The 14,218-nt window shown below is 38.0% G+C and overlaps 1 protein-coding gene across 2 annotated transcripts in view; it reads left to right on the forward strand.

Moving 5' to 3' along the window:
• The window catches only part of APBA2 (amyloid beta (A4) precursor protein-binding, family A, member 2), a 46,614-nt gene that overhangs the window by 24,895 nt on the left and 7,501 nt on the right, over positions 1–14,218 (forward strand). For both annotated transcript variants that reach the window (XM_009321562.1, XM_009321563.1), the window contains 4 exons: positions 5,333–5,518; positions 8,987–9,166; positions 10,740–10,952; positions 11,763–11,882. In XM_009321562.1, coding sequence (XP_009319837.1) covers positions 5,333–5,518; positions 8,987–9,166; positions 10,740–10,952; positions 11,763–11,882 — 699 coding nt within the window. The remainder of the gene's footprint in view (positions 1–5,332; positions 5,519–8,986; positions 9,167–10,739; positions 10,953–11,762; positions 11,883–14,218) is intronic.

The raw sequence follows: 14,218 nt of genomic DNA on the forward strand, positions 1-14,218 counted from the left end.
AGCTGAACACCAACCCTTTTAAAAATAAAAAAGGAAAGTCCTTTGAGGCAGACCATAAACACTTTGTCAAAGTAACTGTTATCTTATTCTCCCGATTCCCCTGCGATTTCTAGTGATATAAAATGCAATGCACCATGAGGAATGGTGTCTAGTATGAGCTGTTCAACTAGATGGGAATAGCAATATTGGAAATTATTATAATTACAAGCTGTCTGGCATTTGCCCTGGGTTTTTTGCCCCTTTTTTTTTTTTTTTTTTTTAACATTGGGTCTTTCAGAGAGCTGTAAGAAACTTATTCCTATGACTTTTTAGCATTGCTGTTGGCATGCTTTTGCATTTTTGGCTTGATAATATTTTTCAGTGCTAGTGAAGTTTCCTGACTGGTGTAATTACCATAGGTCTATTTCAGCTGGTGTGGCAGCTGGCAGAGACAATCTGTTCTTTCATGGCTTTATCAATTATATAAAACCTATTTCTGCAGTGTGCCATCCATGTTTTAATCCATCTGTAGCATTGTATAGCTCACATGAGGTAGCAGCTGATTTAAAACGTAAAATTCTCAGTTAAAAAATGACATGCAGCAGGGTTCAAAATGCTGAGTAGCACCAGTAAGGTGTATTGCCACATTGGAACAGAGCCAGCTCTGGTGATTCTGTAGCCCTCAGCAACACTGGGACATGGCACCCCTGCCGCTTTTTAGTTGCTTATGCATTTAGTTACTGAATACATTCAGCCCAAGTTGACCACCTGTTTAGTATGTGTAGTAAAAGCAACCTTAGGTTTGGCCACATGCCTGCTTCATATGAGAGCCATTCTTCCCTGACTGCCGCAGCTTTACGGGCTTTGCAGGCAGTGCATGAACAGCCTCTCCCATCTTTTTGCTCATTCAGTGAAGAGAAGCTGGGAGTGAAGCAACTGGGAAAACTAGCAGAGAAAAAGATAGATACAGAGGTCACAAATGTGTATGTGCAGAGCCTCTGGTAGGTGATTGGTTCCATAAAATCTGCTGACTCGTTAGGCTGTGTAATTCCCACTTCCACAGGACTACATCACTTGAAAGCTTGGAAAACGCTTAGGTTTTCCTCCTTCAGGTGTTCTTTGGGTTTCAAGAGGGACAACAAATGGGATTCTAAAAGAGTTCCTTAGAAAGGAAGAGAGATTCTGAGAAAGGGGAATCTGGACAGGAGAAGATAGAACAGGGGTCTTGAAAAAGGCCAAGAGAGAGGCTGAATTTCTAAGGACAAATATAAGGATAACAAGGATGGAATGGATGGGACTAGAAAAGGGATGAGGGAAAGAATAGAGAAGCAGAGATGGAGGGATTCATGCGAAAGTAACAAAGGAGGAGAGAAGGTGAAAATGAGATAATGGTAATAGAAAATAGAGTAAAATGGAATATGGAGTGAGAAAAGAAAAAGTCAGGTCACGAGTAAGTCAAAAGTAAAGACATGTTTACAGTCACTATATATTATTTGCCTTACTCCTAATTGTAATTGCATTAGACAGGAAAAAGGTGGGAGGGAGTGGGGGAATGACTGCTTTCACCCCTACAACAGGAAAATACAAAAAAACCTTTGAGTAACTTCTGTTACTTAACACAGAAGTGTTGTTGTGTCCTTATAAGGACAGAAAGACTTTCTTGGCAAGTGAGATTAAATGCATTCATCTTCCCAGTCCATTCACTCTTGTGCACACTGCATGTATGATTACACCCTTACAGAATACTTAGTGCAGACTGCTGAAAAGCAATTATCTCTGCAGAAAAGCAATTATCTCTGCAGAGCTCTCAAGATCCTGCTGAGAGATGTCCATTATAAAACATTTTTCCATACTGAGAGAAGTGCTATAAATCCTACACTGAGCCCCTGCAACCCTTAGAGACACCCCCCAAAACCACCTCTTAACCATCATCACTTTTCATAGTTTAGGGATAAGCATAAAACATTTTATTTCAAGCCTGAGAAGAATCGTTACAATAATTTTATGGGTAGTGATTCTCTTCAGTAAGACAGGTGGTTCTAAGAAACAATGATTATTTATATTTTTCTGTCTCTGTCAAGTTAAATTGTACTGAAATTCTTGAAACAATTACTCTTGTTGAATTGAGGAACAATCATCTTCTCTTAGGCCTTAGAGATTTGTTCAACTAATGGTAAACTAATACCTAGCTGTTAATATAAAGGATGCTGCTGCTTATATAAATGATAAAAATCATGTATCATCTCATACCACATTATAGGGTTTTTTGGAAGATGAGATATCAAGGGAAACACTGCCACTACAGACACAGCAAGGAAGGTACCTCAGCCGTCTAATAGGATTGAGTTAGATGAAAACTGACCTCATGCTTCTCAGTGGGATATTCTGATACACAGGAAGAGCCACTAGCAAATAATAAAAAAAAAAAAAAAGAAAAAAACAAAAGGCTGCCTTAGTTAAAAAAAACACAACAAAACAAAAACAAACCTGTAGTCAATTTTTCTTTCTTCACATTAGAAATATCCACATATGTACCCAAGCAGATGCCAAAAGCAGCAGAGACAACCTCAGTCTTGGCCAAGAACCAAAGATATGTTAGACATCAGAACGCAATTTACTGACTTCAAACTAATAAAGATCACAAAGTAAAGCAAATCAAATTGATTCAATGCTAAGTGTTTTTTAATTCCAATTCAGGCAGAATTTGGTGGATGTTTTTAGCTGTTTGGGGGGGGAAAGGGGACATCCTCAGCTAGTTTGATCGATAAAACTATTATGTTTCTGGTTGTTTCCAGCTTGAGCAATAAATAAAAGTCTGGAAAACCCTCCAAATTGATGAATGACCCCAGCAAGAAGGAATTTTGAGATGGGCCTTTTTGATTTCTTAAAGAAGAGAATAGTTCATCTCTACAATAGCAAAATATGTAAAGAAATGATAGAAAACAAAGCTAACAAAACATGCTTTGGAGGCACTTTCTTGGTCTTTGTTTCAATAGAAAGCTTTATCTTAATTAAAATAAGTACTTAGCATAAGGTTTTAAAGTAAGCAGCATCCAGTTTAAGAAACCTATAAAGCTCAGGTTTGAAATGTCCCATAAAAATAGGATTTGGACTCTTTTTTGCCTTAAAACAAGGATGTTCAACCAATGGTAACAGATTGGATTCAGGACAGCATACCAGCCACATCTGAATTAATTACCCTGGCAGCCTGATATTGAAATTACCTCTCATGAGTCTCCTCCAGCATCCTCTCTGTCACACAAGAAGTGCACATATCGTGTGACCATTGTAACAGGACACAGGCGTTTTACTCACATGACGGCAAAGCAGAGTCTGGCTTTGTTTGAAACTGAGAAGGAGCAGAGGCTGACTGCTCCGGGTACCGAGGACGAGCACCTCAAGTCAGATGGTGATATGTGGGCAGTAGGGGGGTGAGGAGGTACAGCACAATCACACAGTGAAGAGCAACATACAGTCCTTGAATGTCTCCTCAGGAAAAAATGTAAATCATCGCTGCCTTAAAAATATCGGTTTATGGCTTCTATGGGTCCTTACAGCTAGGAGGCTTTTTCTAATATTTTGTTTAAATTGTCAAAATATCTGCCAGGTAAGTATTACTAACATAAGTTATATTACCTTTTTTCCCTAGGAATTTCTCTTCCTCCTTGATTATACACAGACTTCAGTAATAGTGATTTTTTCATTGCACTTAAAGGAAGTACAGTCAATCAGATTACTTGATTGCATGAGCATTCCTAAAACTCTCATTTTAAACCTAAAAGGTTCTTACCATTATGAAACATCTTCCATAGCAACATGCCTTTCTGGGAACTTAGAGAAGTTGTGGCTTTTTATTTATTTTTATTTAAAAAACCTAAAGGAGAAATCAGGCTGCTTATACAGTATCTTGAATAAAAACTGTATGAAGGTACAAATAATTGTCTAAAACAGTAGTATAAACAAGTATATCATTCTGTTTGTCTTTGCAGTCCTAAATATATCAAAACCTTTTGAAATTATCACTGTAGCAATGTCACATACATTGTTTTATTAAAATAACATTATTTTTCATATTGAAACCTTTTAATGAAAATAAGACTGCGAGCTGTTGAGCCACATGAATTTATTCATACTTAATGCTGAGTTCAGAAATAATAAAACTTACTACAAGTTCATACTTAGTGATGCACAGAAACTGTTATAAAATGTCCTTGAAGGTTCTTCCTTCTGGGACCTCATTGCTCTTTTATATAAGAAACAACTGATAGAAGCATGAACTGGAGATGGAAACAAAAGATAAAGTAGTGATATCTGAAATAAAACAAGTTTAGTGACAACATATCCTTCTCTGACTATAAATATGCACTCAGTTTTCATTTGTCCAAGGCAACTCAATACTTAATCAAAGCCACTGAATAACGGTATATTCCTGTGAGAAAAACATTTGGAAGTAGTAGGTTGGGATTTCCCTGCTAATAGCAGAAAGAAAGAGTTTAAAAGGCTAAAGTAATTAAAAGTATGCAGAGCTCAGGGATTTGCGATAGAAGTTTCACGACTTTTTATATTTAGTACTCTTCGTGGTGTTCTTATGTAAGAAATGTTCACTAGGATGAAGCTTGGACAGGTTTCCACTTAAAATAATTCTCACAGGCAACAGCTCTTCTGAGTTGAGTTCTCCCAGCACAGCCGAACTGGCAGCCTAATGACATTCATTGGAATAGGGTTTTGACTGTGAGCCCAGACACTGGACCAGTTCCCTCCAAACTGATCTGAGATATGTAGGTAGCCAGAAAAAAGTATTAAAAATTCTGCCTACAGAGAAGGTGAAATAACTGCCTTCATAGCTCTTTATAAAGAAGGTAAGTATCGCTTTGATGCATGTGAGGAAATGTTACCTTAGGTATTATTGCTATTATAGGACATGATTAAAAAAAAAATCGGGAAATTATAACATTCTCTTATATACATATGACTTCCCTAAGACTTGTTCTGTCATTGTGAAATGCATCTGCTTCATTCAGCAAAACCAATACAAAAGGGAGATGTCATTTTCCAACAGCATGAAAATGTTTATAAAACATTAGTATAGATCTTAATTATTGCTTTATAATAGCAACCATGTATTTGCTCAGGGAACACTTCCATTGAAGCCAATTTCTTGAACAGCCATTTGCCTTCAGTTGGAGTTCGGGCCCATTGACTGCGTAGGGAATGTCAGATCTGGGCCCATAGAAAGTGCGTCTGTAGATTTTGTCGTTCTCAAGCAATAGGCCATCAAGGAGAGGGAAGATGCAGCATTTGTAGAGTAACAGCAAGCATGAAGAATGACTTTATTTCTCTTTGCTTTATGTAGGAAACAATGATGGATCATGCGCTGCGCACAATCTCATATATTGCTGATATTGGTAACATTGTGGTTTTAATGGCGCGACGCCGCATGCCAAGATCAGCTTCTCAAGACTGTATTGAAACAACACCTGGTGCCCAGGAAGGAAAAAAGCAGTACAAAATGATATGCCATGTCTTTGAATCAGAAGATGTAAGTAAATGGAATTCAACTTATTTAAACGTGTCATTTAGAGAATCTCTGAAATTACATCTAATTTCTTGAATGAATTTTTGTTGTCAATAATCTTTTCTGATTGAAGCTACAGGTAAATCTGTGGAAACATTAGCCAGTTATTTGTCCATATTCATATCTCTTTTCTGTCTCTACAAATTCACGTTGCAAATTCATGTCTCCTCCTCAGTCCCAAAATATCCATTCTTTGTCTCATGTCCTATAGAATCATTTGTGTTCTTTCAACAATGCTTTCCCAAATGCTTTAATACCTAATTATTTGAAGTTGTCTGGAAGTCGATGGCCATTCATGGCCAAAATTTATTTATGGGATTTCAAATTGATCATTCATCCTGGATTGGATCCTTCAGTTCAGCGCATTGGCACATAATGACACACATAAGCCTCCAGACACCTGGCAATGCGGTGGAACTGTCCTGGCCCTCTTTCAAACTGAAGCCAAGTGGCTGAGAACATCTACCAACTTGGCAGACCTGGCACAAGGTTGCCCTCTATCTAGTCCTTATTCCTTTATGGCTTGCTTACCTGTAGTTGGTATATGTACTTTCAAACATGCGACTTGATCCTCTGACGTTTAAGAACACATTCAGCTGTTTCTTTTTCAGTTCTCTTTTTTCATCCCTAGCAAAGATTATGAATTAGAATTTTTATATAAATGCAATAGAGCTAAGAAAGTTTAGTTCTTTGTGTTTATGGAGTTTTTTCTTCACGGCCAGAAGAGTTTAGCAATTCTTAAGTAAAAGCCTAGGAAGAACTCATTGTCGCTACTCTCTCAGAACATCTATACAAGAGAAAGCATAATTTCAGTCATTTTATGCCATAAGATACTCTGAGATCTAATAACATATTAGCCCTAAACCACTTTTTGTTAAAATTCCATTTAAAAAACGAGTGACCACTTCTGAATTTCAATTCTAATTTTCACTTGCATCAGAAATACCAAAAGATGAAAGAACTTCAAGCCGTTCTCAAAATAGGATTGCAGAAGTAGTGGTTGAAAAGAGTTCTGTACATCTCTGCTGCATCCTGTTTCAGCTCTGTGAAAAGTGCTGGCGTGCCGTGCCCTTAGCTCTTGTGGCAAAGGAAGATAACCTTGCTTTACTGCTATTGTACATCCAGGTTTGGTTTTGTAGCGAAATATATATGTGTGTCTGAAGTGGCAGACCAGGGGACTTCAACCTAGAACATTTATGGAAAAAAATACTAAGCTAGTAAAACAGAAAAAGCAAGATTTGTTGTCTGTTTCTAACTTGACAGTTGAGATAACAGGTATTAGTAATAGGCAGTACTAAACATTTCTGACCATCATTATATAGGAACAGCTTTAAATATAATTTCTATCATACCAATTAAAAAAAGAACTGAGTTCTTTGGTTCAGACAGTCAGAACTCACGGGTTGCAGATTTTTTTGAGCTAAGCAATCATTTTCATTATTTTAAAGCAATTAAGCCTGTGAAGGAGAAATGGCATTGTCTAAAGGTTAGAGTGCTAGACCGGGATTGTTCTCAGACCTAGTATCTCAGCCCTGCCACCGCTTTGCTGGGGTGACCTTTTCAAGCAACTTAATTACATTATCTCTAAGTTGTACATAATGCTGAACACTTTCATAAACATTCATAAAAACTTGGAAATATAGATGAAATTAAGCTGTGACAACTGGCTATTACTAGCAGTAATAGAATAGAATATGACATCTAGACATGTTTGTTTTGAGAATGTAGAATAGAGGCGAAAGCAAAGGACTAACTACAGAGAAAGCAATGGCACTGGAGATCGAAAAAGGAAGTCAATAAGGACTGGTAATAAACTTTAATAATGGAACAATATAAAAATGTTCTTGATGACTTCTGTACTACCACAAACCTTTTGGTATATCAATAAGATTTGAAAAGATGTTCTAAGATATGAAGGAATGATTTGTGACTGGCTAGGCTAATTATGTCCTTGATTTTCTAAAATCATTTTCCAGTCAAGCAGATTGGTGCTTTTGTGTACTGCAGCATGACTGAAATAAGAAAACCACCTTTTAGCATCAAGGAAAACACTGGGTATCTAACTGGTAGATTGCAAGAAGATTTAGATTTACAATGTTGTCCAGAAAACCCTATGCATTCATAATGCATTTAGCACGTACCTACTGCCTAAGAAAGTGTGTTGCATTTCCAGAATAGTTTTATAGGTTTGATTAGTAATATTTTTAGAGAGTTACATTGTAAGATGCAATTAACTCCTCCTCAGATCATTGTGAGTTACTCATATCCCCTGATGACAGAATACAGTACCTGAAAACCACAAATACACAAAACTCAACGTGGCATTTTCCTGTGTGCTGCAGTAAACTCAGAATAGGAAAATTAAAAAAAATTCAAGTGTAGAAAAAGTTGACTACAAATTCCTTTTACTTACCTCTACCTCTGTTTCTCTGTGTTCCAGTGCCATCTAGTGGAACAAGAAAGTAAATTTTACGGCAGTTCAATAATAGTTGACTTTTGCAGTGTGCTGAATGTGCAAAGTTGTTAGTATTACCATCATCATCGTCGGTTTCTGTAGATTTCTTTCTAATGTATATATATTTCTGACACATCCAAATACCAGTCACTGTAATGGTTCATTAATTGTACTCACTATACAGCCCACTGTAATGGGAAGTCATCTTTTATTCCATACTGTAGTAAAATGCATGCGCAGATAAGTGCTCCAAAAATTAATAAAGACACAGGGGATTTTGAAGAGTTGTTCTTAACATTAACAAGCTATAATCATGGCTCTGGCTGCGTTCTTGAAAGCATCCCTGACATTGCTAGTCAAGGTGTTAATGGGAATACCTATTGTAGATGTGCAGTGGGTAAGCAGGGCTATTACTGGTTTGTTGGCAATATGAGACAGGTATCATGGCAGTAATAGGAGAGCAGATGGTTTTGTTGAAGCAGTGTTTTCAGTCTTATAAAACCAATGTGGAAAAGCAGCAGGTGACACAACAACCAGAATCATCAGTGCATACATGTCTGAAGGCACGTGCAAGCAGGGCATCCGTTCTCTCATCACTCCTGCAAACATACTGTGATCAGAAGCAGGGTTTGTGACAGTCTTTCTGTAAGCTCTGTTCCATATTGGTACAAAGCCAGTACTCTCCAGTGTTTATTGGAACAAGTACACAAATAGCATATGGCTGCTTGCTACTGCAACGTGCTGATGAAAGGAGATCAACAGGGTTTTTAAATGGAGTTTGCAATTTCATTTTGGATGTAATGGATTCTTTCTGTACAACTGATCTTGAAGTGACTTTATATCCATACTGATGTAGCAACTTTGCAGGATCCTTTATTTTGATTCTGTCCAATCTCTCTCTTGTTTCTTACGGTTTCAGTGGTGAACTGTCTATCAATCAGTCCTTTCTCTGAGCTGTGTTTTGTTCTACATTCTAGGCACAGCTGATAGCTCAGTCAATTGGTCAGGCTTTCAGTGTGGCTTACCAAGAGTTTTTAAGAGCCAATGGAATTAACCCAGAGGATCTCAGTCAGAAAGAATACAGTGACATCATCAATACCCAAGAGATGTACAATGATGATCTCATACACTTTTCCAATTCAGAAAACTGCAAAGAGGTAAACTAGTTTTGGAATATTCATTTCAGATTGATCTATTTTTTCAGAGGAATGTAGTTCTCATGGAAATACCTTTCAGCATTTTAAGGATGACTTTACATCTCAAGCTGTGTTGCTTCATCAATACTGTGCTACTAAAAGCAGCTTTATAAGTTTTTGGAATTTCTTCATTTTCAGGGTCTTTCTGCTTCCATTGATCAAAACAGTAATAAAGTACATTTACATCTGACATAGATAAGCTCTGTGCTATTCACAGTACACAGTGTAAGGTGTTTTTATGCTTTACCAATGTATTGATACAGAAAGAGAGATTGACAATCCATTTCAACGCACATTGTAAGTAATTTCTTGCTTCGTAGATACAAGGACCACGAGTGCAGGATGCTGTGGCACCGAGCAGGGCCTATTTCTCTTCCCCTATTAGAACACCAGCAAAACTGCCATGTGAAATGGAGTTTCACACTCGTAATGCATGAAAAGGCAAGAATTTCCCTTAAGTGCCCCAAATTACATAAGTGTAACTATTTACATGGGATTTTGGATGTAATGGATTCTTTCTGTACAACAGCCATGTATTTCACATTTCATACAAAAGTCACTGTAATACTGGGCATTCCAAACCAGCACGTGGCAAGTGTAGTTGCATCCAGATTCTGCTTTGTCTTATATTGCTGTAATGTGATAGGGATTTGGCCCATGTTCCAAAGGTCAGAGTTTCTATGCTGAGTCCTAAAGCAATCTTTCTTTGAGATGAACTGCAAATTGCTTAATCCTTCAGTCACAGCTTTCCTACTTACACATTTTTTCTAGCATTACAGGTTCTTTTGTACAGCATGCGTGTTCTTGGGAAGAGAGCATTTTTCACCTATACCTGCAGACAGAAAGGTTATGATGAGTAGTTTTATACCTCTGCAGTCACTAGATATCAGTGAAGTGTTTTCATGTGCATATAAGCATGGCAAAATATTTCTCCTGTAGCAAACAAGGGAAAATTGAGTTGAACAATCTTGGTTTAACTTAGAACAGAAAAATACAAACGTGTCACATTTCAAAGAGATTAAAAAGGTCATTATTTTTTTGGCACCTTTGTTTCTAATTGGTTTATGAACGTTTGAACAGTGACAGAGTTGTGGCATACTGGTTGGTTCAAAGCCTTGATAGATAGCTTCAACAAAAGTCAGCTGGCCTTCGTGATTCCCGTAAGTACGGATATCCCTGTCCTTCCACATTTGAAAGAAAATAATTCCCAGTATTTTGTTAAAAGAGTATGTTCTTTACTTAAATTACTCCTCTTCTGTAAAAGTTAGATATGCTATGATTACTGAACAGTTAACGTCACCATATTTGAGGAGAAGTCATCATTTACATTACATCAGCACATTGGGGATCTTAGATTAACGTGCTAGGCACAAGTATATTCAATAATGTTGTTAATAATAATAATGTTAGTAACAACAAAAACCAATCAGATCTTTTTGTAATTTGTAGGTGTTATTCAGGAACAACTGAGATGCTAGTGCTCAAATGCAGACAAATCAAAGCCAAAAACATTTTTTTTTCTTTTTAATTGCAGCTCCAGCTAGAAAAACAGAAGGGAGAAATTCTTGGGGTAGTGATTGTGGAATCTGGATGGGGATCCATTCTACCCACCGTTATCCTGGCTAACATGATGAATGGAGGCCCTGCAGCCCGTTCAGGAAAACTAAGCATTGGAGACCAAATTATGTCCATTAATGGGACCAGTTTAGTTGGTCTACCTCTTGCAACATGCCAAGGGATCATAAAGGTACCCCAAACTTATGCTGTAGATTGTAAGCCAGCAGAGATGTAATATTCTGACAAGCAACCCTGTAGATTTCCAGCAGATACAATTTTTCTTATCACTGGGGGGATAAAAAAAAAAAGTAATCTGTTGTTAACAAGAAGTAAAATTAGAAACAGACATTCAGGGGTGATAACATACAGAAATTTAGGGCTGGAGAGTTTGACTGCAGCTTTGTTACTGGACTATAACAAACGAGGCCAGGTCTGAAAAACTTGCCTAAATCAAGTTACTTAGCTATCGTCAAAGTTTCAGGCTTCCCCACAGCCTCGAAATTAAAATCTGAGGATTAAAACCTACTATGATTCTTTGGGCTCCATGTAGATGAAATGGATGGAGGCTAGTAGACTGCAGGACAGATCAAGTGAGTATATGAAGATTCCCCAGACCCGGTGGAGTCTCAGAATGCATTATCTTTAATCACTGAGGCTAAATCTAATGTCTGTGCAGATTTACCAAGAGCAGCGGCAGCAGGAGATTAATTAGCTAGATGCCGGTAAAGAACAAGCAGTAGTCAGTTTGGGTTTTTCTTGAAAACTTTCTTGAAGCTTCTATAGTAATTCAAGGCAAAGTTTGGATATGTTTTGTTAAGCCAAATAGCTCGGGAAATAAATGAAGCAGAGAAATGTATCTCTAAGTTAGCAACAGATTTCTATTAACTCTAGCTGTTCTTTCTCAGATCAGCTGCTTTACACTCTTGCAATTAGGAAACCACTAATGAAAGAGCAAATTAAGATCCATTTCAGAAATATTAACTTTTGGAATATCTTACAGGGTCTCAAGAATCAGACACAAGTCAAACTGAACATTGTCAGCTGTCCTCCTGTTACTACTGTCCTCATAAAACGGCCAGACTTAAAATACCAGCTGGGCTTCAGTGTACAGAATGGAATTGTAAGTTTCTGTGTTCAGTGATTGTTTTGTTTTTTTTTTTCCTTTCTTTTTTTTTCTTTCAAGAAACACACTGAAGTACTGAAAAAGTCCTTGTACGTGACCTCACTTTTTGTACTGTGATCCCTTAATTAATCAAAATCTTATAATCACATCTCTGAGTAATATAATGCAAATGGACAGCATCAGGAGAACAAGTACTGCCATTCTTGAGGGATTTTCCTACATAATACAGCCACAAGATTTATAGTCCAGATTGCTTGGGGCACTATCTGGATCAGCTAACTCGTGTATAACTCTGTCATCAGCGTGCCAGAGTTGCAAGGAAAACAGTTATGCTGAAACAGGTTTTTACAATTATAACATTCTAATCTTAGCTCTGATCCTGCTTCTCTTTTAAATTTCAGCACACACTCAGTAAGTCTTTTCATTTTTCTTTTGCTTTGCATAATTTATTTGTACCACATAGTAGCAGGCAAGGGAATGCAATTGTGACCTCCTCTGGTTAAAACTAAACACCTCTCACTACAAGTAATTGTATAGGTGGTGGCCCAGGTATCCCTTCTGCATGCTGCAGTTTCCCTGTAATAACAGCAGCAAACAGGACAATGAATGTGGCAGGTAACGCTTACCCAGTGCGGCTCAGGGTCCTCCTCTCGCAGTTCTTCCTTCCCAAGCCATTCTCCAATTCCTTTCCAAAGCAAACTCCCAACACAACTAGCTCAGGTAGTCACCTGGCCTTTCTGGGGGCTGGTACTAGCATTAGAGACTGTCTGTAGTACAGCACCATCACCATCTCCTCTTCCTCCAGTCTAGGAAAAAAAATAATCAGGCTGCTCACACAGAAAACCACATCACAGAGGACTGTGGGCTCTGGTCCCCTGTTCTGTGAAACTCATCGATTGAAGTTGCCAGATTTCTCTTTGCCACCCTTGGAAGAGTAGCAGGTAACTCTGTAGCATATGGTTTATGGGTCTTACTGTGCTTTAGCAAAGCGATGGCTCATTAGTGGATTTTCAGCTCTGCTAGCCATCTCTAAGTTATTACTGTACCTAAGTTTTAAGTGTTCCTACCTAAGATCCCATACCATGTTGTGGTCACAGCAGGGATTGGTATGAAGAACACCGCTACAAGCCTTGGTCCAGCTGGAAGCACTCTGAAGCGATACCTACCCCAGGCTGACATCCTTTAGAAGCAGAGGTTTAAAGTATTTGTCATGTTTGGGATTAACGCTCTCACACTTGAGTAGAGAGAGGTCTGTAAAAAAATACAGAAAAATCAGGTGTGTGGTATATTTCTGTCCTCTTCTGCTTGTGCTTTCACCTACATGGACGTGTATGTTAAGTGGGTATGGTTATTGCTGGTAGTTCACTGTTAGCAAATCCCAAGTCTTGGTATAAAAAGGATGAAAGGGATGGGATCTGATTTTACAAGATCTCAGAGGGTGCCGAGAACAGCACATAACACTGTATGAGGCATTGAGTTATTTCCTAATTGCTATCCTTTGTAAATCTAGTATGTTCAGCTGGTACTATGATAAAAAGAGGAAAATATATTTAAGGAACAACGAGCAATACTACGGTGTGTTTATCAATTCTTTTAGGAGGCCTGTCACAGCATTGGTGGGGGTTGGGTCAGGGCTGGGGAAAAGAATCAGGCGAAGGTGGATTAGAAGAAGCATATCATGTCCTCACACAGACAGAGGCAGTTATGGAGTCTGTGAGACAATCTTGTCCCAGCTAATCATCTCCTACATAATCGGAGCCTTAGTTTAGTAAATCCTGCAGACTGTGGTGGTTTTCTTTCATAGCGTGCTCCCTCCATCTACTGGTCATTTGTCATATTCACCACACTGGATGGTCATTCATTCCAGTGAAATGAGCAACATTTAGATGACATCCAATATAAAGTTTACTGAATTCAGCATAAAAATCCTTCTCAGATAACAGAAAAAGAAAGCCTTGTAATACATTTCATTTATGAAGAGTCTGTGTTTGAACATGAAAGCCAGTGAACAAAAAGGAGAGATTAACATCTTTTGTTAGGCTGCTAAACAGACAACCTTCTGGGCCTGTAAGTCCTTCCTCAGATAAACTCTCTCTTACTTAACGTTTGAAAATATGACTCTGCAAAGTACGTCTCTCTGGTAGTTTGACACTGAACTTTTAAAAAGTGGTTTTGTAATTGCCAACAATTGTTATAAATTATGACAGGATTGAGAAATAATATCCTTATTTTTTGTTGGCTCAGCTTAGCACAGTGAAGAAATAAATGGCTTGTCAGAACGGGTATAATTGTCTCCTACTGCTAGGCCATTACCTCATTATGTGTGCAGCTGG

Source organism: Pygoscelis adeliae, unplaced genomic scaffold (assembly GCF_000699105.1).
Source record: "Pygoscelis adeliae isolate BGI_AS28 unplaced genomic scaffold, ASM69910v1 Scaffold183, whole genome shotgun sequence".
In the NCBI taxonomy this organism is placed as follows: Eukaryota; Metazoa; Chordata; class Aves; order Sphenisciformes; family Spheniscidae; genus Pygoscelis; species Pygoscelis adeliae.